General features: G+C 39.4%; 1 protein-coding gene across 9 annotated transcripts in view; it reads right to left on the bottom strand.

The window, feature by feature from the left end:
* KDM4C (lysine demethylase 4C) overlaps positions 1–23,336 on the bottom strand; it is a 447,252-nt gene that overhangs the window by 64,393 nt on the left and 359,523 nt on the right. Inside the window, exon 19 of one of the 9 annotated variants that reach the window (XM_077817665.1) lies at positions 10,017–10,056. The exons of the other annotated variants lie outside the window; for them this stretch is intronic. Within the exon in view, the coding sequence (XP_077673791.1) occupies positions 10,017–10,056 (40 nt within the window). The remainder of the gene's footprint in view (positions 1–10,016; positions 10,057–23,336) is intronic. 9 annotated transcript variants of the gene reach the window in all.

Genomic DNA, 23,336 nt, shown 5'->3' with positions numbered 1-23,336 from the left:
CATTGTGCAGTGCTATCTCTGAGAGGTTTCTATTGTACAAAGTTCCTGGGGTAATCCTTGTGCTTGTGTGCATTTCCTCAATAAGCCATTAACATTGTTTGGCCTTTTTATTGTTGTACCTGTACCTGCTTGTGGGTGTTCTCAATCTTATAACACATTTCAGTAGCACATACATAGCCAAACTTCACAACTTCACATACAACGATAGCACATACAATCCAATGAGATGTTAATGTCTAGCAGGTCAAAACTTTTAGAATGATACTTCACAAGGCATACTTTGTACAAAACATATCCTAATTATATGACAATGGTGGCTCTGTGGATCCAGGTGGTTTGTAGATTGGCTTGATACACAGGAAGGCTGGGACAACCTCAACGCCCCAGGATGGAATAGAGATAAATCTCCAGGAAAATAGCTGTGTATTTAAAATTACCTTTTGGAAACAAACATGCTGCAATAATAGGGATGACATATTGGTAAAAAAATATTTAAATACTTATGTGATGGGGCAAGGCCAGATGGCTATAGTAAAATAGTGGGAGACAGATATATTAGCCACAGGCTAAACAAATCCCAGTTACCAGGGTAAGCAAATGGCAGCTGCTCCAGGTCAATTAAGATACCTGGGGCCAATTAAGATCTTTCCAGAAGTCAGGGAAGACAGCTAGGTTGATTGAGACACCTGAAGCTAATCAGGAGCTGGCTGAAACTAGTTAAAAGCCCCCCCGGTTATGTGTGTGTCAGGAGCTGTAAGAGGAAGCCGTGCTGTTGGAAAGACTGAGCAGTACAAACCATATCAGGCACAAGGAAGGAGGCCCTGAGGTAAGAGTGAAGTAGATCTTGACGAAGTGGGGGCTGCTGTGGGGAAGTGGCCCAGGGATTTGTATGCATCCTGTTTCTAAAAAGTCAGCTACCATAGCTGATACTATTAGGGTCCCTGGTCTCCCCCTTTTGCCCCCCGATTAATCACTGAGACTGGGAGACAACAGAGACTGTGTAAGGGAGGGTAGCTTCTCCTCACATACCTTTCTGCCTTATGATGAAAATGGCTCAGTAGGCTGTGACCCTTGCCTCTCGAGAGAGAAGGGCTACATGGAGAGTCACAGTGAGCCTCTGAGGCTAGCGAAATCCACCAGGAAATGCAGGACCCACGGAGACAAGGACAGAGCTTTGTCACACTTATTAAAATCAACTTTTTACCACATCTATTCCTAATAACAAGGCAAAGATGCTGGAGTATATAATATTTGGGAAATGGACTTCTAATATTTACGGTACAAAGGATATTTTGTTACTTTCAATGCCTCCCACATAAGGAGCCCTTTCTTTTTCTTTTAACAATCAGTTTTTAAGGTCTTGAAAAGTTTGTTCATAAAAACAGAGAACAGAATAACACTACTGACAATTTCTTACACAATTCTTCAACAAGAAATTACTAACATAAAAAGTTAAAAGGGGTGGGGGGGCTTTCAATGTTTTGTGCCATGTGTTTGTACTTGAACTTTTTGTGCTTGTTTTAGTCTGTTCAGCTTTGCTCAATCATTCTTTAAAGCGTAGTAGTATTTTCACTTTGTTGGCTGTATGTTTTCCTTTTGCAACTTCTCAACAAAACTGCCAACCTTAGTATGTTCCCAGTAGGTCTTATGCCCTGGAGCTATTGCATCTAAAGCACTGAGTGATCAGGAACTGAGAATGACAAGTGAGTGGTGATGAGTTGAGCCAACAGAAATCTGTCAAATGTCTGTTCTGGAGGTAGTTATTTCACTGAAAAATTTTTGAGTGACCCCAGAAGGTGCATTCTTGGATCATTTTAACATACTGAATACAAAGTACTGAGAATCTAGAACTGGAGGTGGCATGAAACCCTCTACTGCTGTTGTCACCACCATTTCCAGTGTCAAGAATCACTATTGACTGAACTGCTCTGTCAATATGATTAGCTGTGTTTACTTATTCTGAAAGTGGACAGAATAAATGGGTGCTTCTGCAGAACGTACTTGCTATGTCTCGCCCACAACAAGACTGCATGATGACACTGTGGTGATAATCCCATACTGCAGTGATACTGTGGTAGGAAGCAGTGTGATGCTTGCTTGCCACTTTATTCTTCAGTTTAACCACGCACCTCTACAGAGCAGGTAGTGGATTTGCTCTGTTTTGAGCTTTCCATCTTCTGAAATACTCATTTTTTCTCTGTCTTTTCAGTGTTCATCATTTACATAGAGGAGTTATTCTAAAAGCATGTATGTTTTATCCCTGAATTTTAATAGTGCCTTTTACGGCAGTGACTATCCTTTCCAGATTTCCACTACAAATAAACTTCAATTTGCACACACTGAAGAAGTTGCTAAATAGTTTGCAAATGAGTTCAAAGAACTCATCAGCTCCTTTCATCTTGTTCAACACATTTTTTGATGTAGCACATTCTAAGGTTACCACACCTGATGTGGTAATTTCCATGGATCCTTCAGTAATTTTTGTCTGCAATGTCTTTTAATTTACCTTTCAACCTGTATCTTTTGCACTTTATCTATCCACAAGCTCACCCAACTGTAACAGCCAACAACTTCTATAGTTTGAGAGGAGCTCTTTCTGTATAAAAAGTTCCTCTTTTTTCTCTTTCTCTTCTCTCAGCCATTAACAATGCTCTGTAAAGAATTAACCATCTAGCCTTTTCAACATTGCTAGCACTACTGATTGGGTTCCATGTTTTGTCACAGACATACAAACCTCCAAAGTGTGCACTGGATACCAGCACTTTGAAGGAAGAGCCAAATGAAAAGGCAACTGTAAAAACATTGGAGACATTTTAGTCTCACAGTGCAAAACAACATGGCCAGACGTGATATTTTTCAATGTCACTTTAACAGGCTTTTAAAAGAGCAGCAATATCAAAGCTACTGTCTTCATTAATTTTTTTGTAAAGCACTTTTTATGCTGTTTCAAAATTAATACATATATATATTTGTGTGTGAACAGTAATCCTTTATTTCAAACTCTACAGTGTATAAAGTACCCAAATTCTAACTTAAGTACTTACTTTCTGCTTAATTAAATTTTCTCCTGTACAGTTCAGTTGAATCTTACAAATTCCCTCCTAAAAATACTTTGGAGCTGCTAGCACACAACAGCTACTTTTCCCCTGAGCAGTAGATGCACATCAACACTGGGTGATGTGATGCAAGTACATATAGTCCAACAAAAGTTGACTGAGTATTCTTTATTTTAAGCTTCCCATTCACTCATTTGATTGCTGTTTACTAACACAGTTTTAAGGACCCTATCTTATATTATCAGAACTGCAGAGGAAAGCCTTTTTGGTATGAGACATCCATTACTTAAAAACATAATTAGACACTAAGATGCATACCCTGTATTTGTTTTATGATGTTTAATACAGTTTATTAAACTCCATTTTCAGTTGGTCATAGTTGCTTGGATAATATCCATGCATGGCCAAGCTATTTCAGAACTTTAATAATCTCTTGCTGTCTTGATGTTGCGACATTCATTACCAACGTACCAGGTGCAGTTAAGCACCCATTATAATAAAGGGAATATTGTGAGCTGCTACTATTGGTGAAAGTAAGAAGGTATGTCTTTTACTGTTCTGATTAAAGATTATTAATTTAAATACGGTGGAAATATCTGTTTTAGAAAAAAAAGGAAGTTGGTCATATACTTGCTGTCAATTATTTTTATGCTTCTTGCTGTCCTTTACAAATGAGTGCTGTGACTTCTCTGTTGCTAGAAATAATTACTCCACATTAATTATTGCTGAGTTTTCAATTCAGAAAATATGAGGAAAACTAACTTAAAGCAAATACTTCCAGTTCGATAGAAGGGCTTCAGACACAGAAGTAGTCAACAGCATTGGTTTTAAATAGATCCTGGGGTATTTATCTTCTAAATTTTTTCATCCAGTATGTGGAAAGATATGTGTTGTGATTGTACAGCAGTACATTTTCACACATTATAAAGGACCCACTAATGCTCAGCTAATTTGTTTGTTTGAGACAAGGTAGGTAAGGTAATATCTTTTACCGGACCAACTTCCAGTTTGTTTAGAATTTTTACATCCTGCCCCCCTTTTGGTAATGGCATTGTCGTGGTCAGTTGGCAGGGAAAGAGGGTTTGATGAAGAAAAGCTTTCTTCAAAAACAACATGATAGCTACATTTAAAAAAAATCTGAGTGTATGTGGTATCCTGGCAGGGACTCTCTATAATGCAAGTAACTATTCCTACTACAGCTATTTTTCCCTGTTAAGATGTTGTCAGGTCTCTCTCTGGGTCCTGCCCAAACTGCTCAGGTGTTAAGACTAGCGTGAAAGAAATGTCAAGAGTGGCTACTGTGACTAAAAGCACCCTTGTATTGACATCCTATACACTATTGTAATAATCTTTGTACAAAATATGCCTTGTAAGGTATAATTTGAAAATTAATAACTCGTTGGTTAATAACGTCATGATGAAATGTATGTTGCAACATTATTTGTGAAGCCCTCCTGTATGATATTCTTGGTATATGTTCAAAACCACACAGTCCTCGAGACAGCTGGGAGAGGAAATGGCAGGAGATAAAGCAAATTTGCATTTCAGCAAACCCAGCTGAGAAGAAGGCGAAGGAGGCTCTGAGCTCTTGTAGACACCATGTTGCCTTCTTTACTGTTTGAATAAACTTTGCTTTTACGGGTAACCCTCAAAAGAATCCACTTCAAAGGTTAATTGGACTATTAAAAGAAAGGGGGAGAAAAGCCCAAGCTTGCTCTCTCTCTTACACCAAAGACAATAAAGGAACCAGCCCTTTGACTTTGGGGGGAGATCCTGACCTGAGAATTTGGTCAGCCATGTTGCTGGAAACATGTGATAAGGATTTTACTTTGAATCCAAGTCCAGCTTGTTAAGTTTTAGCTACTAGAAAGCATTTTACCTTTATTTCTCTTTTAATCATTTAAATACCTGATATTTGAATTCACTTAAAATCCTATCTTCTTTTGTTAACAGACTTGTTTTATTTCTTTATCTAAACCAATGCTGTATTTAAACTGAACTGCTTGTTAGTAACAAACTGTTGAATATTGACCCTCTGAAGGGGCAATGGACCTTTAATATCTGAACTGTCCAGGAGAGGGCTGGACTGTGCACAACACATGTCTTGGGGGGAAATTTGGAATTGGGAGGGTGTTGGGGGTCACACTGCAAGTACTAACCAAGGCTGGTGGAAGCCAGAGTTTGACTGGTGTGTTGCTGCCAGGCTGCTGGAGTCATAGCTGCTGGACCAGGGCTGTGGCTATACACAGACACTTAGGATGTGTGTCTGGTAGGCTGTTCAGGAGTGGCCCAGGTTGGGAGCTACAACAGCAAAGCACTGGTTGCAGGGCAGGCAATGATACAACTCCTCACTGGTCTGGATTGCATCCTGGAATGTGACAGTTACTAATTTGCAATAAAAATGATTCAGACTACCGGCTAATCAGCACATACCTTTATCCACATTCTGAAGGTTGATTTTGCCACCAGTTACTTCAGATCATAAGCAAAGAAAACAATAAACCCACATAGACAAAGGGCACAGCATTAACTGTCTTGGGATCCAAAAAATGTGAGCAGCCTGAACTATTACAGTCAACAACCTGACAATACCTAGAAATAGTAGTTTGATAAATGCAGCTCAATGCAGTCACTGATGAATAGGATGACACCAAACGTATTCAATATCAACCATAATCAAAAACAGAGAACAAGGAAACTGTGTATCTGTTAGGTATAAACTTCACAAAGATACAAAGCAGGTAATTGTGGATGATACCTTCCAAGGCCTGTGTTGTGCTACAAGTCTAAAGGCTCCTATTCCAGTTCTCCGCCATCCAACCCCCGGACTAAAATCTTAATAATCCTTTTTGCATTGTGTAGTCCAGCAACCACATTAATCCACTATCCCTCAGAAAAGGTCTCAACTATAAACCGGGATTTACACTGTATTTTGATTGTGTATTAAGGGTGTTACATGGAAGCCAGAAGAATCTCTACCTCAGAAAATGGGAAAAGAACCTACTGCCACTACTGAGACATACAGAGAAGACATTTTCAAAAGCACACTCATCCATTTTGCATGTAACCCACATTTCCACATACAATATTTTCCTAATCCATGCAAATCCATCTGTGAGTTTTTGCAGGGCCACATGCTGTCCCCATCATTGACCCAGAGTGCTTGCACCTCATTTTAAATGTATAGACTTGTTTTCTGCCAGAGTAGATTCCTAAAGAAACAGCCACCCTACTGAAACATTAGTGCTTTTAGCTTTACCTTAGAGCAGAACATCTGAATAAAGTATATCTTGGTTTGATACCATTATTATAAGGATCAAGCTATTTTCATGTGTTTATGGGTCTCTTGTTTGTTTTCTTCAATAATAAACATTAATATCATGTTCACTTTCATTCAAATTTGAAAAAAAAAGTTAAACATACTTTGGATTATAAAATGTCCATCTCAGTATCCACTGAAAGTAAATTTTCAGCAGAATATCAAGATGACAGAGTAACTGAGTTCTTACATGTAGGAACTATGTCAAGTTGTGTTGATCCAGTCTTTGAATAATGGCAGCATCTACCCATTCTTGGGAGCAGTTAATTCCTATCTCAGAATGACAGATTCAGTTTATTTAAATGAGAAGCAATATCTCAAAGTATAATTTACATAAGTCAACTTTAAAAGAGGGCATTATGTGAACCCACGGCTTGTTTGACTTTTTGAAGCAGTACAACAAATCTTTAAAGCACATTTTCTTTTCTCAGCCACCAGATTTCATTTGGTAAGTGAACATGAAGTGTCCAAACTGAGCTTTGGTCTCCTCAAGGAAAGGCTTGAAAAGTCACTGGTTCTGATTTTTCATGCAACAAATTTTTAATTTTCACTATTAGCTGCATGACACCATGAAGGCCTCCAATATTTTAGCCTAGAATCCTGATGTGATTGATGCACTGTAAAATGCAGCAGTGTTACAAAAGCTTAGGAATGTAAAGTTTCAGTTTTAAGGTCCAATCATAGGAACAAACATCAGAGTTAACAGGAAGGATGAGGTTGGGCCAACATGCAGAGTGGATGCCGAGAAGATTAAAGATCATCTAGGTTTGGCCCAAAAACCAAATTAATATTTTCCTTCAGTTTTCAACACGGATGATAACATGGAACATTGGCATGGAGGCAGGATGGATGACAGAATTGAGTATATGGAAATGGAAACTACCACATATGAGGTTGTATGACTTTGTAACAAATTGTGAAGGAAAGAATAATTAAATTTATAGAGGTAAATGTAAAAGGGGATGTAATGCAACATGGGTTTACAAAAGGTAGATCATGCCAGTTTAACCTGATCTCTTTCTTTGAGAAAATAACACCTTTTTTAGATAAGGGAAATGCAGTAGATCTGTAAAGCATTTGATGGTAGCACATGGTAAATTATTAGTTAAACTAGAGAAGATGAGGATTAGTAAAATTGTAACGTGGGCAATGAACTGGCTAAAGAGGAGAAGGCAATGGGTTGTGCTGAAAGGTGAACTACTGGACTGCAGGGAGGTTACTACTGGACTGCTCGGAGTTCCTCAGTGATTGGTCTTGGAACCAATCTTATTCAGTATTTTTATTAATGACCTTCACACAAAAAGTAGGAGTGTGTCAATGAAATTCGCTGACGATACAAAATTGGGAGGCATCATTAATATAGAGGACTGAAATATCACAAATATCACAGTACATCTGGATGACCTTGAAGACTGGAGTGACAGAAATGAAATGAAATTCCGTAGTACAAAGTGTAAGGTCACACACTTAGGGTATAATTATAAGAATTTATGCTACAAGTTGGGAGATCATCAGTTGGGAGGGACAGAGGAAGAGAGAGACCATGGTATGCTGGACTATCATAGGATGACTATGAGTCTCTAATGTGACGCAACTGTGAAAAAGGCAAATGTGATCCTAGGATGCATCAGGAGTGGCATTCCCAGCAGAGATAGGGAAGTACTGATGCAGTTGTACAATGCAATGGTAGAGACCTCATGGTCACCATGTTTAAGAAAGATAAATTCAAACTGGAACAAGTAAGAGAAGAGATACTATGATATCAGAACAATGGAGGGTCTACATTATGAGGAGACAGAGAGCTTGGCTTGTTTATCTTATCAAAAAGAAGGCTGAGAGGGGATATGATTACTTTAAATAAATACACCGAGGGCTAAACATTAGGTAGGGTGAATAGCTATTTAAGCTAATGTCCTTATTGGCACAAGAACAAATGGTACAAACTGGCCGTGAACAATTTCATGCTGGAGATTAGAAGGTTTCTGACCATCAGAGAGGTTGGAATAGCCTTCCAATAGGAGTTTTGAGGCAAACAGTTTTTTTTAGTTTTAAGAGAGAACTGAATAAATGTATGAGTCATATTGTATGGCAGAATTGCTTGTGATGCTGGGGGGCAGGGCTCAGCTGCCTGTGGCGGGGGGTGGTGGTGGTGGTCTCTTCTGTGTTATGTCATGTTTCTAAAGCTCATGCTTCAGCGCTTTAGCCAGTCACTTGCAGGGGATTTCCCACCCTTCCCCCCATGCCCACTGTACCATGGGGGTTTTTTGGTTTCCTTTTTCTGAAGCATTAAAGATGGCCATGGCTGGAGATGGGAGATTGGGCAGGGTGGGCCAGAGCGCTGAGGTGTCACTGAGTATTCTCTCTCTCATGTGCATGGCTGGCTGGCTCTTGCTCACATTCTCAGAGTCTAACAGATCGTCAGAAGTAAAGACAGGAAGGAATTTTCCCCAGGTCATATTGGCAGTGACGTTGGGGGGTTTTGTTTTTGCCTTCCTCCACAGCATGGAGTCCAGGTAACTTGCTGAAATTTTCTGGGTATATCTCCTTTAATCAATACCCTGCCATTGCCAAGAGATGTTCTGAAGGCCAAAACTATAACTGGGTTCAAAAAAGAATTAGACACATTTATGGAGAACAGGTTAATCAATGGCTATTAGCCAAGATGGTCATGGATGAAACCCTGTGCTGTAGTTTCAGAGTAGCAGCCGAGTTAGTCTGCATTCGCAAAAGAAAAGGAGTACTTGTGGCACCTTAGAGACTAATAAATTTGTTAGTCTCTAAGGTGCCACAAGTACTCCTTTCCTGTGCTCTAGGTGTCCCTAAGCCTGGGACTGACAACTGCTGGAACTGGAGAACAGTGGATGATCACTGAATAATTGCCCTGTTCTGTCCATTGCTTCTAAAGCATCTGGCATTGGCCACTGTCAGAAGAAAGGATAATGGGCTAGATGGACCACTGGTCTGACCCTGTATGACCGTTCTTATGTTGTTCTTGCAGGGGCCTCAGGCATTGGTGCAGCTCAGTTCCTCCTATTCTCTGCCTTTGGCACATACCTCTTTAGTCTCATATGGGCTGTAATACTTTGGTCAAATGTTCACTGCTGGGTTTAGTGTGTGGGTGCTGAGTGGTGTAGGTGGCCTGTGGTATACAGGAGATCTGACTAGATCATCTGGTGGTCCTTTGGACCTTAAACTCTATGACTAATAAGAAAGGCTATGATCCAGGAGACTTGGGTTCTATTCCCTGATGCTGACTTGCTGTGTGACCCTGTGGAAGTCATTTCACCTCTCTATGCTTGTGTCCCCTCCTACCATTTGTCTCTTTTCTATTTAGATTGTGTTTGTGCAGTGCCTAGCACAAGGATTAGGGCCTCTCTAGGTGCTACTGTAACACAATAAATAAATAGTTTATAATGTAATAACGTTTCACAGATTTTAAGGCCAAAAGGGATCAGTATGATTATCTAATCTGATCTTCTGTAACATCCAGGCCTTTTCACCCAGTAAGTTTTGAAGTGATGAGAATTCTTCTCTACAGTATAAGTATATTCTGTACATACTGTGTATCTGCAACCTGTAGTGACACAGCATGTTATATAGTTGCTTCAGGTTCACTATAAAATCCAGAGACATAGTTTTACCTTTGAAAGTAGCGTTTTTCTTTCTGTTCTTAGTTTGCCACTGCAAGAGAGATAAGTCTCATGAGACCAGAAATCCACATAGTTAGACAAGAGTTCTTGTTTAATGAGGTACCTTTAGTTGTTGTTGTTAGTAGTGTTTGATTTCATTTCCAAATCCCTAAACAATACCTAGGAATACACCTAAAAATACAGTTATAGTTTTATAATTTATTTTTAAAGGACTATCACAGTGAATAATTGACCCGTCTTTTATTTTCTTACAATGCCCACATAATTCCATAAAGGTTGGGATTTTTTAAATTGAAATAAGCAATTCAACATGGACAGTTTTGAAGAAAACTCAGTGGCAACACTTAAGAGCAGCTCTACAATAAGAATTCAATGAGTATGTGAAATACACACGTGAGGAGACGCTTATCTTTGAATTGCTGAATGCTAGTGTTTCAAAGAGCAGAGTTCTTGAAAATTTCTGTTTAGTGCAATAGTAGTTTCTACACAAAGGAATGAATTGGACAGGTGTGAAGAAGAAGAAAAGAAATGGAAATGCCTGGGTGGAAAGAAACTATATAATAGGGGGAGGATGGGGGACACCAAAAAATAAAACAGCAGAGGAGAAACTAAGTAAAAGGGAAAGAATCACACAAAGGAGAAAGAAGACACTGCGGAAGGAATGTAAGAGTTCATTGATGGTACAAGAATATTGATCTTATTGAGAATCCTGATACTTATCTGATTTAGGTAAGAATTATTATTAGAGCTGTGTGGAGGAAAAGGTAATTCCATGTTACAGACGATTTTAATATTTTAAAATTTGGCTTCCTTCTGATTAGGAATGAAAGCCCCAAATTTTGAAATTCTCTGTGAAAGGAAATGAACCAACCTGACAAGGTGTCCCAGAGATATACACCCTGGAAGGCCTGGGGTCCCCAACTCTGAGGCATCCTGGAAGCCTGGGTCCCCAACAGCCCACCAGGTGAGATTGGAAAATGGGATCTAATGGGAAATTCTGCCCTATGTTGCATGGCTATACCAAGGGGACAAGCACCTTCTTTCTGTGCAGGATACAGACAGAGCCTCATCCAACATTCATGGAAGTCAATGGGAGTCTTTGGCTTTTTATTAATGGGCTTTAGCCCAGGGTCCTAGTGCTCCTTTGACTTCTCTGGGATTCCTCATCATAGTAAATATTATGCCTGGTAGGAACTGTATGCAGAATTAGGCCTCTAGACTACTATTTCTCTGTTATTCTGGTTGGGCATCTATTATTTCTAAATATTGCTTCTCCATGGTGCATTTCCATGTATTCTAATGTTTGCTCATATTTGAATCTTACACTATAAAGTATTAATAAAAAATGAGTAAACAACAATAACATGGTGAAAATAAGAGCATACTAAGGGATACATTTTCATACCGAGGTGTGAAACTTAGCAGCATGACTCCCATTAATATTCATATGAGTGCTAGAAGTAAAACCATCAAGCTGAAAATTTACCTCTAAGAATTTTGCTTTATGAATTTCTCTTAAAAGTTGAAAAAAGGTGGAGAGGGATGGTCAGAGAGTATGTCAGTTTCAATCATTTGCTGAGTTCTTCCAGATACACAAGTAGGAGGAAAAAAGTAAAACTGACTGTAACCAGATAACGAAACTGGAGGAGTACAGTAGATTTCATAAATGTAACCCCTGAACTCTAACAAGTCAGAAGTCGTACATATCAGCTATTTGGAGAACAGTTAGGCTTTGTATGTTCTAGTCTGCTAATTGAATCTGCAAGATATGGTAATTCTCTTGGGGAATTGATAAGTCAAGATGCAAAATTACCAGTAGCGATAGGGAAGACATTTATTCTCATAATTCAGTAATCTTTTCTGCAGTTGGGCTATATAGCCTGCTGAAGTTGAAAGACTGTTTTGCCTTATCTGCACAGAGCATACATTACACGGTATGTCAGAAACAGGAGAACAGAGGGACTCTCAAATTCAGCGTGTCACACTATGGAAGGAAGCACCACAAACATGACTACATTCTGGGACACTTCAGCATCTCCACGTACCTCGTCAAGACAACTGAACAGTGTATTAGAATGATACAGTAACTGTCCTATAAAACTGAGGTGCCAGTACCATCCAGCACACTTTATTCCTTGGTTGACTGTGAGAGATGTTCAAGTCTGCATTTGTGAGAATTCTAACTGGGATCAATATTGGGCATACCCACTTAAGGGTTCCAGCACTTAGCCATCACCTCTCCTGGGTGGAGACCTACATCTCTCCCCCTCTGGATGGTTAAGGCTGCACAGCTCCCTGCCTTACACTGTGATATTCCCAGTAAGCCAGTCTGCCTAAACGCCAGTGCCTGTGCTTTGCTTTCCCTCCAAGGGTTATGAACAGAGCATTGCCAACAGTTGCAAGTTACCACACAACTCTTTCCGAGCAAGCACATTTATTCTTAAGGTAAAAGCATGACAGAGAAAACACATAATAACAACACACAACACACATTAAACATACCAGGAATCACCCTTCAGTCTTTTGGGGCCCTAGTAGGCTGAAGACTCTAACCTTTCCACAAGGGTTGGGACTCCCGTTGGAGAGAAGGCCTATCCATTTGTTGGATCAGAAAAAAGGCCCTGAGTCAACTTCAACACAGCCTTTTCATAACAGAAGCCCTTTCTTTGTTCGTCTTTGGAAAACCCAGTTTGAAGCAGAATATACAAGCCTCCCCAGGTGGCGATACCTGTCAGGAAGCATTTACAACCTAATTGATTCACCTTAATCACCACCCACTGGTTTGGGCTCCTGGAGTAGCTGCGATAATCCTCCCTTATGGAGTTGCACACAATCTCTGGCCCATGGTGGTACATAAACTTAAATACAACATGGTCCCCAAAGATACTGCATGGGATTGCAGTATCCGTTACACTTTTCCCCATCTCCTCTGAGTACATGCTAGTTCAGGGAGTAAGGCTCCCTCTCTCCCATGTGTAGAGATGGTTTGGTGGATGGAGTGACATCCAAGGGGGATCTTGGTAGCTGCAGTCATAAAGGAGGGGAAAGTAGTAGTAGGAGAGATGTAGAATAAATATAAAATTAGATAATTAAGGTTAGCTTAAATTTGGTTAGAGAAATATATGTTGTAAAGAAAAGACCTAACTAGCAAGTAAAAGAAAGGCCATGACAGTAATGAGTTATAAGAGCAGAAGGAATGAAGTAGGAAAGATGTCTGGTTCAAAGAATAACAATAAAATAAGGGGAAGTTTATAAAAAGAAGGCCTTTGACCAACAGGGGTGACTGCAGATGGTTTTAAATTAGACAAAGAGAATGTCTTAAAAAGAGCCAACATGGACCTTCCCACCCATATACCAGTGTTATCTAAAGAATTAGGGCCTATGTGAACCCAGATGCAAAGGAAAAAATGTTGGTCAGAAAGAAGGAGGGAAAGATATAGGGAGGAAAGGCCTTGGGGAGAAAGAAGGTTGTAAATCTTATCTGGATTAAGACTGGAAATAAGAGTGAACTCTCTCAAATTATTTTTTAGCTGAAGTCAGTAATTGACAAATACATCTCTTGTTTGATAAAGGGTATAAAACAGTAAACTCTTAAAGGTTTCATTGCTAATACTTGCTGGACCACATTGGAGCAACCAATATAGGTCTAGGCACCCCCAGGTTTCACCTGTTTGTAAGTATCTTGATCAAACGCTTATCAATGTTTTGTTACTATTTCAACGGATTAAATTGGTTATTTAGGTTTTTCAGGAATGTTTAGAGCAATTGTATAATTACCATTCAGCCTTTGGATTTAGAAAAGGAATTTATGGTTAAATTAGTGTTGTAATAATATCCTACATAAATACTAATTCCAAATGGAGAAGATCACTCTAATAACAGTCCGTAAAAAGAATCTTACAGATCTTCTCTTTTTTGGGGTCAAATGCTTCTTGCCACCGCATTTGAGTGAGATTGCAACCTGGATGAGAGTGAGTTGGTTGATACTCAAGGCTGAGGAGATTATAGTGGGCTAGAGGAAGCCACAGGAGGACATGGCTGAGATTACATCTCCTGATTGAGGGACTATTGCAATACTTTTTTTTTTTTAACCAAAGTTCATAAATTGGGAACTGCATTGAGATTAGTGTGACCTGGGTGGCTATTTTACAGCTGCATGTGGTTAGGATGCGGCAAACCCTTCCTTTGGACGTACCAGTTTTCCTGAAATCTAGGCCTGTTTTCCATTTTTAGGGTTAGATTAGGACCACTAATTTAAATTAGGCTGATACCGAAGCTAGGACACAATGCAGCAACCCAGTTTTTAATTGGAGCATCTCACTGTGAACACCCCCATGACAGTCCTCCGTCTCTGGGCTGGCTGTCCATTGGCTTGTAGCTGGAGTTTAGGGAGGAAAGTGAATTCCAAAATCAAGGGGGCCCTGCCAGCTATTCCCCTCCTTCATACACTGCAGGAGTTATTGCAACTACAGGCAGTACAGCACAGAAGAGCAGTGACTTCTCAAGTAGGTGGGTCCCAAGAAATTTAGGACGTAAGGGGTAAAATCAACATCTTAATCTGAAATAACCTAAACTTTATGATCTTCTACTCCCAAGGGAATTCTGCGCCAAAAATTAAAAATGACCAGAAATAATTGAAAATGCTGTGATTATATTGTTGTTGTGTTTCAGTGTTATTTTGACAAATAAAATATGAAGCACTTTGCAGAATTTTAAAATTTTTAATTTTTTGGCACAGAATTCCCTCAAGGGTACCAGGTTTTATGTGGCATAATCTGGATGCAGGCAGCTCGGTGTGGGGTCTGGGTGCAGAGGGGAATCTGGATGCACAGGGGCTCAGTGCGGGGTTCTGGGTTCAGGGGGAATGGGATTCTGCAGGGGAGTACAGGTGAAGGTGGTGAGGGCTCAGTGGCAGGTGGGCTGCGGGAGTGGGTCTTGGTGGGGTGGGAGGTCAGGGTGCAACTGGTTGGGGCTCAATGGGGTGGGGTCCAGGTGTGGGAGGCATCTGGGGGTAGGGCTCAGTGGGGTGAGGGTTTGGAGGCTTGGTGTGGGGTTCTGGGTGCAGGGGGCTACTGATGTGGAGGGGGGTTCCAGGTGTGCGAGTTGGGGGAGGGATCTCTGTACAGGGAGCTGCTCCCCCTGTACACTCAACCTCCATGCATCTGGACCCTGCCACACCCAACCCCTACACCAAGCAGCATCCCCTGCACCCAGACTCTCCCGTGTCAAAGCCCCCCCTCCCCCATGGTGCACAGCTTCCTGCAGCCAGGAGAAGCTTTTGGGGGTTGATCTTTCCCCCCAGAAGTAATCTTCAGGGCATACTACAAAGCCCATCTTCTTGGGATTTCTTTTGGACAGTTGAGGGGTGTGAAGATTTGTTTTTGGTTAGGATTTTCAAAGAATAGCTGTTTTATAAAAACAAAATATCAGCTGATTCCATCCACCATAAAGTGGAAATCCAAGAGTTCTTAACTCCAAGTTCTGTGCCTTAACTATAGACTATCATTTGATTAGTATCCTAGGCTTTTATTTTTGAAGGCCTCTTTCATTTCAGGGCTCATACAGTAGCTTACTGAGGGGAATATATTATCTTTACTAACACATATACAATCTATAAAATCCCCAGTCTTTTTTCCAGATACAGAAGCATGTCTATTGACTTTCGAATAGTACATATTAAATATAATAAGAGAATATTGACTCAGATATAAGAAATTAGTTTTCTATGAGCTGTGAACACTTTCCGAGTTTATACAGTTAGCAGAACTACAAAAGGAACTACAGCCTTGTGGCCTGATGTTTATTATTTAGTTTATTACCAGTCCTAAAACTGTTACAATAAACCCTGATTTTGTAATTAACAAAAACGTAGTACGTATATGCTATTTTGGTAAATTTTCTGATTTGTCTTTTAACTGTCTACACAAATGAGTTGAAAGAGATACAGTTTATGCTATGAATCCTAACTAAATGGCTCTCTAAGAATATTACTAAATCCTAGTTCTGATCTCACCGAACCTTGTGCATTACCCCACTAACATACTGAATAATAAGCACAAAAGACACGTCCTTTAAGGTTACACTTGCTCTACAGAAGCAATGCATTGTCTCATTTATTCCCAAATGTATGTAAGTCAGTATGGTACAGAGGTTTCTTAACATCTCCAGAGAGAGTTAGTATTTTACAGAAGTTTAAATTCACATTTTTAACAAACACATAAAGAATCTTTAAAAAATGATCGCAAAACAGCAGGGTTAAACCACTCCTATTGCCTTGCCCTACTATTAACAGCTGTCTATTGGCAGCTCTGAGATCATTGCACTTTCCTAGGTAGAAGACAACTGCAAAGAGGTATTGTTGGTTGATTTTTATTTTTATTTTTAAATACGACTGATTTATTACATTTCAGAACACATAGAGATTTTAGCATTAAATATGGGTCAACAATTACTAAACACATCCACAAAGTGACACTCATTAAAATAAATCGCAAAAAATAGCACTTGTATTATAACATGTTGTGATGCTACCACTGCTTTCATAAATAAAGAATGAGAATTAAGCTTTCACGGCGAAATATTTCACAAGACTAGATTGCAAATGTTGACAGAGTCAGTTCATCATTCCAGAAATCAGACAAGGCTCAGTCTTCAGTAGTCAGGAAGCTCATTATTTCATTAAAAATTACATTAAACCTAGGACTCCACTGATCTTTTTATTAAAAATAATCACCAAGAAGGTGAACAGTAATAGTCAGCCTCTTCCACTAAAATATTCGACCTGCATTTAAGTCAAGGGATGAAAAGCAAAAAATAGTCAAGGCAATAAAGTTGTATAGGACTGAATGGACGAAGAGAGGGAGCTGGATGGCTAAAAGGAATATTTTATGATTTGTTCACTATTCCAGAGCTACTCCAAGTACCTGATAGAGCTGGCTGGGAATTTTCTTACACAACGTTTTTGTGACTCCATGAAGGCAGACCTCTGTGCTCACAAAGAGCCCCAACAACTTCAATAGGCCTCCATGTAGACACACAGTTTGACCCATATGGATCTCCACGAAGGATCTAAGCCTAAGTCTGTAGGGACCAAAAATTACCTATGCAAAGTGAGTTACTGAACCAAATCCAATTTTTAGAAGATAGATATCGGTCTGTACAAAATATATAGTACAAAATAGATTAAATGATTGACAATGTTCAGTACCGAAGTACTGTATCTGAAGACTTAGTTAACCTCTCATTCTCTTAGTTAATCTCTCATTCTAATGCTACTTTGGTAATGTGCATCAACCTCCCCCTGGTCCCTCCAGGGGGAGGTCGATGCACATTACCAAAGTAGCATGCATTCTCAACAGCGAAACAGTATATGACTTGTGGATAAATACAGTACTTTAAATTGCATCTGGCATCTTTCATTGTCAGTCCATTCACTTCTACTTGTATTATAAAAGTTTAAAGTTTTATCTATTTGAGTGAGTTTAAGATACTAAACAAATATTTTAACAGTACATGAGATATTATGCTTACAATGTAATCAAACATTGGGCCTATTTATTAACCAGATTGGTTTTTATTATTTTATTTTGCATTTAAGAACACTAACATCTCACTTTGTTGTATAATAAGTCTTTCCCCTTACAAAATGGCTGTTCAGTATTTGACATTTAGCTGCAAATATATCAAATATCTGTGATGTGTTCTGATAAGAAATATACAATTCAAACAATTCACCAGTAGGTCCGAGTGCTACGAACTAAACCTTTCCTAACAAGTTAAAACTTACTATGAAGAATTATATTTATTCCCAAACTATCTTAGAGTAATGATCTACTGAGGAATTCCAATGAAGAAAATCATGTTCTTTAAAACTATCACTATGAAATACAGAAATAGGATAACCTGAGTATGAAGTACAGCCCCAGAAGCTACATTAACACTTAAATTTGAAACACAGTGTTCTGTGCTTTCTGTCTGAATTTTAAACGAGATGGTTATATGCTGTTGCCTCAAGTTTTAAAACAGATTAGCGCTTTCCCAGAAAGTTTAATAGACACAGTTGGCCAAATTCAGAGATGATGTATTTTACACTCTGGTAAGTGAGTATAGTAGCATCTAAGATAGTGTAATTTCCTGATGGAGGGATGGAAGAAGGTGCAAGTTAGAGTAGGCTGGGGCTATTTTAATTCTTTAATTTAGATAATCTTATATGCCTTTATTAGCTGTTATACACCACCCTACCTGTTCCATTTGTCTGTAGATTACATCTGTTTGGACTCCCGTATACCCAATTACAAACCTAGACCTTTAAAATTCCATCTGTTCTGCATGATGGGATTGTCTTTTTTAAAAGAATTCAGTGTTATTCAATGGGATTTTCTGACTTGCAGAGTGAATCTCATATAGGAAAGGGTGAATTAAAAAGAGCTAGAACTGTACCTATGGGTTCCAAATGAGATCTTCAGACTTTCTAGGACACAGAGACCCACAGGCAAGGAAACGTAAGGACACATCTCTCTGAAAGATCTCACCACATGTGACTTATCTGCATGTTTCTGTTCATCATCCAAACGAAACTTAAAGATCCCCATAGAGTTTTTTTTTTTGAAGGATGATAACCTCAGTTCCCTAGTAAACAGTTTTCTCAGTAAAACAGGTTCTGAGGTCCAAAACTATGTGTGAGCTGTTAGTAAGGCCCCAAAAGGTTCCAAATGTGCCTACAGAAACTATAGCGACTACTCCTCCACTCTCTACATTGTCTTCCCATAAAATACTGAATCAAGTTTAAGGTCTCAGTCCTTATCTTCAAAGGTGCTCAATTGTCTGGGTTTATCATATGTAAAAGATCACCTGAAGCTCTGAGATGAAGACCAGGTTGATGACCACTCTGCTCCTCAAACACACTAGAACTTTTTACCATAAGGTAAATCCCATCAGTGCAGGAGATGGAACTTTCTTGAGGGCCAGTTCAAGACTGTGGAACAACCTCCCACAGGAACTAAGGACCACCACAAATCTTATCTTCCACTCCAAGTCCAAGGTGTGCTTCTTTGACTTTGCCTTCTCTAACATAAACAAGTAGTGGTGCGGAGCAGATGTACTTCGCGATTCAATGGGTGATACTAGACTAAATTGCAGATGGGGCACTCACCACCCACAGCAGCACCCTCCGTGCTGCCCCTGCAGCCCTAATTCCAGGTTTATGTAGAAGGGTGATCTCAGGGGTGGCAGGGCTGGAAAGCAGAAGGATGGCTGTGCCAAACCTGAGTGGTGCTGGGACCCCACGCACTGGGTCACAATGACCGAAGTGGAGAGCTGGGCCCAGCCCTCCAAGACAGAAGCCACTGCTGCTTGCTCTCCAATACCGGCCCCTCAGACTCCTTCCCACCACACTGGGTTGAGAGAAGAGTTTATTTACCTGTTTTTGCACCCTTGATTTCATGATTTCTGTGGCTGCATGTCGGGGGGGGGGTTGTGTCCAAGGCCCACAATATCTCCTAGTGGAGATACTCTGATCTATGTCATCCAATGGCCAGAGTCCATGGCCTCCTTGCCTAGCGGCTGGAGTCAGTGGTAATGTCACCTAACAGCGACAGTCCATGGGCACCTTGCCTAGTGGCTAGACTGAGTGGTAATATCACCCAACAGCAAGAGTCTGCTCCATCGGGTTCAAACCCAGGGCCCTTCAAATTAATGGTTCAGCTACATGGCCTAGGGGCTGGTGCCCTTACACCTGTTCCTTGGGTCATTTCCTACCCCTGCTTCTGTTCCTCTGTCTGTGCCATGGTCTGTCCTCGGGTCTTCCTTGGAGTCCTCTTAGGTTGCTTTCCAGAGCCTCTTCCCCTCTCTGCAGCGACTTGTTATCTTTGGTCCCTGCGGTTGGAAAGCCTGCGACAGCTTGACTGTGAGGTCTAGTCCCAGTCTCTTGGAGCCTCTGCAGCTTCTCTGTAGGAGGCTACAGCATCCAGTTGCTCTTCTGCTCAGTCAGCCCGGACTGAGCTGAGTTGCTCCCTCTTGAACTCTCCCTCACTGTGAGCATGCCCAGCAGGAGTGTGGGGGTGTGGCTTCCTGGATCCAGAACAACTCCTTAACCCTTGCCTCACCAGTGTGGGGTTTGTATACCCTGTCACAGTGCAATTAAGCCCATGAACCCATGCTAAATCTTCCCTAAACAAACAGAAACAAAACCCTAACAAAATAAAACACAACACTAACATTCACAATTCTCCCCTCAGGGATACGACGACAGAAAGAATGAACCACATGTAGCAGACATTAGTCACATCACTTACTACACTACTGGAAGGTTCATAGATACTACAGTGACATGTGCAGCATAAGAACTGATATAGAGTAGAACACAGATTTGCAGTGATTTTTGGAATACGAAAGATACTTTATATACACCAAATTCTATTCGTGTGCCTAAAAATATGTTATTGTAAAGCCTACCTCCAATACAATCTTTTTGTACCGCAACAGTAATGCATTCCACTTAGCAATAACACAAACATAGTACAGTGCAAAAATCCTGGGAAAGTTTCTTCTGTCTGTGTCTACCTGAACAGTCCTTAACGTACAAACACTATTCAATATCAAGATCTGCAGGAAAACAGCAACTACATTTTATCTGCCTAACTTGCTTTAAATAACAGATAACCACAGTAAAACTAAGCAAAGAAAAAATTAGTTCACCAGAGGAACTAGATGACTGGTTCTCAGAAAGTGGTCAGGAGACAACATGGGAGTTCCCAGTTTGAAATGTTTTAACAACCAAACATCTGGAGACCTTTAGTGAAATGAGAGGGGGAGATGGCCAATAAGAGGATCGATCTCTCTCTTACAAGAGGTCTGTACAATGAAAAAATTAGAGAAATGCTGAACCAGATAATCTCTGATGACATATAATGGGGAAAAATAAAACTCCTTTTTGCCTACTCTATGGTTATTCTCATGGTTAGAGCAAAAATCCAAACTTGTTATTGGGGGCAGGAGATATCTGCAAGGATGTCTGCTTGAAATAAAACTGAAATATATCCAGTGTAGTTATTTGCCTTTAAGTTTTTCATACCACAGAGAAAGGCCCACAACAACGCCTAAGTAATGTATCTATTATCTATGCCTAACCTATGAATTGCAATCGTACTTCTTATTAGCTTTAGTTTAAACTATTTAATCTCTTTTGCTTTGGGTTCTGTTACTTTTTAGTTACCTTTCTCTCTTCTTTCACCATTTAGGACAAAACTTGCAAATATTGAACCATTTGCAGTTTTGCTTACTGATAGTACATACAATTTATAAACTAAGATGTCTGCAGTTTCTTAAGATTTATGTACTGAAAGATGTTTCAATCCTTTTTTTCAGACCTTCAACTTAAAAAACCTGTTTGCTATTTCAAATTTCCTTTCATGTGGATGAGAAGTATCAAAAGTTTATTATTTTTCATAAATATTGTTATTGTCTGCTGTCTAATCACTATTATCCTTTATCAGAGTCTTGAACTATAGTCCCCCCCACACACTTTTTATGTCCTCTGTTTGCATGTGAGAATATCTAATACCTCTGATCTTGTGATCTTTGAGCTTTTATTTTGTTCTCTTTACTTTGAATGGGAGTATAAAAGAGACAGATCAGAGTCACATACCTGTATTTGGCACTACTTGATTGGATAATTATAATTTACTAGGAGATATGTAGGATGGAATATAACTGTATTCTGTAAAACTGTACAGTCAGCAGCTATTTCTCTGACACATGATTATATGTTAGTCACAGTTATTCAACTGTATAGGTGTGAAACAAATCTGTCAGCAAACTAACACACAAGAAATCATGCAGCAATATAATCTGTATTCATAACTACTTTGGGTAATGTAGAGGCTCTTCTAAGATATTAAAAGTGTTTGTCTCCCCTGGTCCAGACTAGCTGAAACATGACGAACAGCTGGACCATTCTATCTGCTGCAAAAGATGTGTTGAACTTGCATTATTAGACGCATGCAATTAATACTGTCACTAAGTTACATCAAGAAGTAAATGATAATATGATGATAACAATGGTCAAATTACTGGCTGTCACACTCATTTATCTGTCATATGCTTTGGAAACGGATGATCAAATAAATGTCTGTTTTTTTAATACATGATATGCGTGGCCACTGGTTGACGAAAGAGAAAAAAATGCATAACACTAGAATATGCAAAACAGCGTTACTATCTGGTTTCTCACAAAAAAATCTGTAATATTGCTGTAGAGCTGAGACACAAAATACATGACATATTGGTGAAATAAGTACTGTCCTAGTGCTGTGTATATTAAAATGTATACTATATTCCTTCATATAGCATCTTTATGGATTTTCCCACAGTTAGACAAAAAAATCTGTAATTGGTCTAGAAACACTAACTCTCAGTCCTTTGCTCTCTCCAATCATCCTTCCTCTTTCTACTCCTCCTCCATAATGTATCCTAGGGCTCATGACCTTTGGATTTGTGATTTTCCATCCCCCTCAAATACATTCTGGATAAATATGTTTAAAATCATCCGATATATCAATAGCAAAAGGACTTGAGGAAGATAAAATGGAGAGAATGACACCTCAAACCAATAATCTGGGCAGACAATGAAAGATGGAAGATACTGAAATTGAGCTGAAGGAGCAGGAAGCCAGAGTTTCAAAGACTGAAAAAATCTGCACTACGGTGAAGAGGCATCAGGAAATCACTGAAAATCATTCACATCCTTGATCTCTTCATACACAAAGGAGTGGATAAGCCCATTCTTGTTAGTTTACGGGTTTTTTTTAAATGGTTAGAAAAGAAATATGTACATATATTTATACCTCAAGTGATAATTGCTACATTAATGTAAGGCATACGGTTCAGCACTATTATTTTAATGATAAGAGTAATATGATTTTAATAAAAGTTCAGTCTACACAAAGAGTTAATATTAATGATATATAATCGCACAAAATTTTTAAAATAAATTCAAAACACTGTAACTGAGTTGGATTACAGAGGATAAAAGTTTGTAAAATGTGAGTGTATGTGTATGTGTGAACTGAACCGATTAAGTTTTAAGTTAATGCCAAAAATGTATGGAGATTGTGGTGCTTAGGGACAGCTGAGCCTTCTTACTGTGAAACCAAGTCTAAATTTCTCCATTACCGTAACGTTTCTAATACAACCAGACATATCCAATATGGAAGTGAGAGCTGCAAGATTCTACTTACAGGCAATCTGATTTCTAACTACCGTCGTGAAATAATGTGCATAGATACTTGTTAAAGGAGCAGAGAGGGTATTCCT

Source organism: Eretmochelys imbricata, chromosome 5, assembly GCF_965152235.1.
Source record: "Eretmochelys imbricata isolate rEreImb1 chromosome 5, rEreImb1.hap1, whole genome shotgun sequence".
Lineage (NCBI taxonomy): Eukaryota > Metazoa > Chordata > Testudines > Cheloniidae > Eretmochelys > Eretmochelys imbricata.
This window is presented reverse-complemented; position numbering and strand designations above follow the sequence as displayed.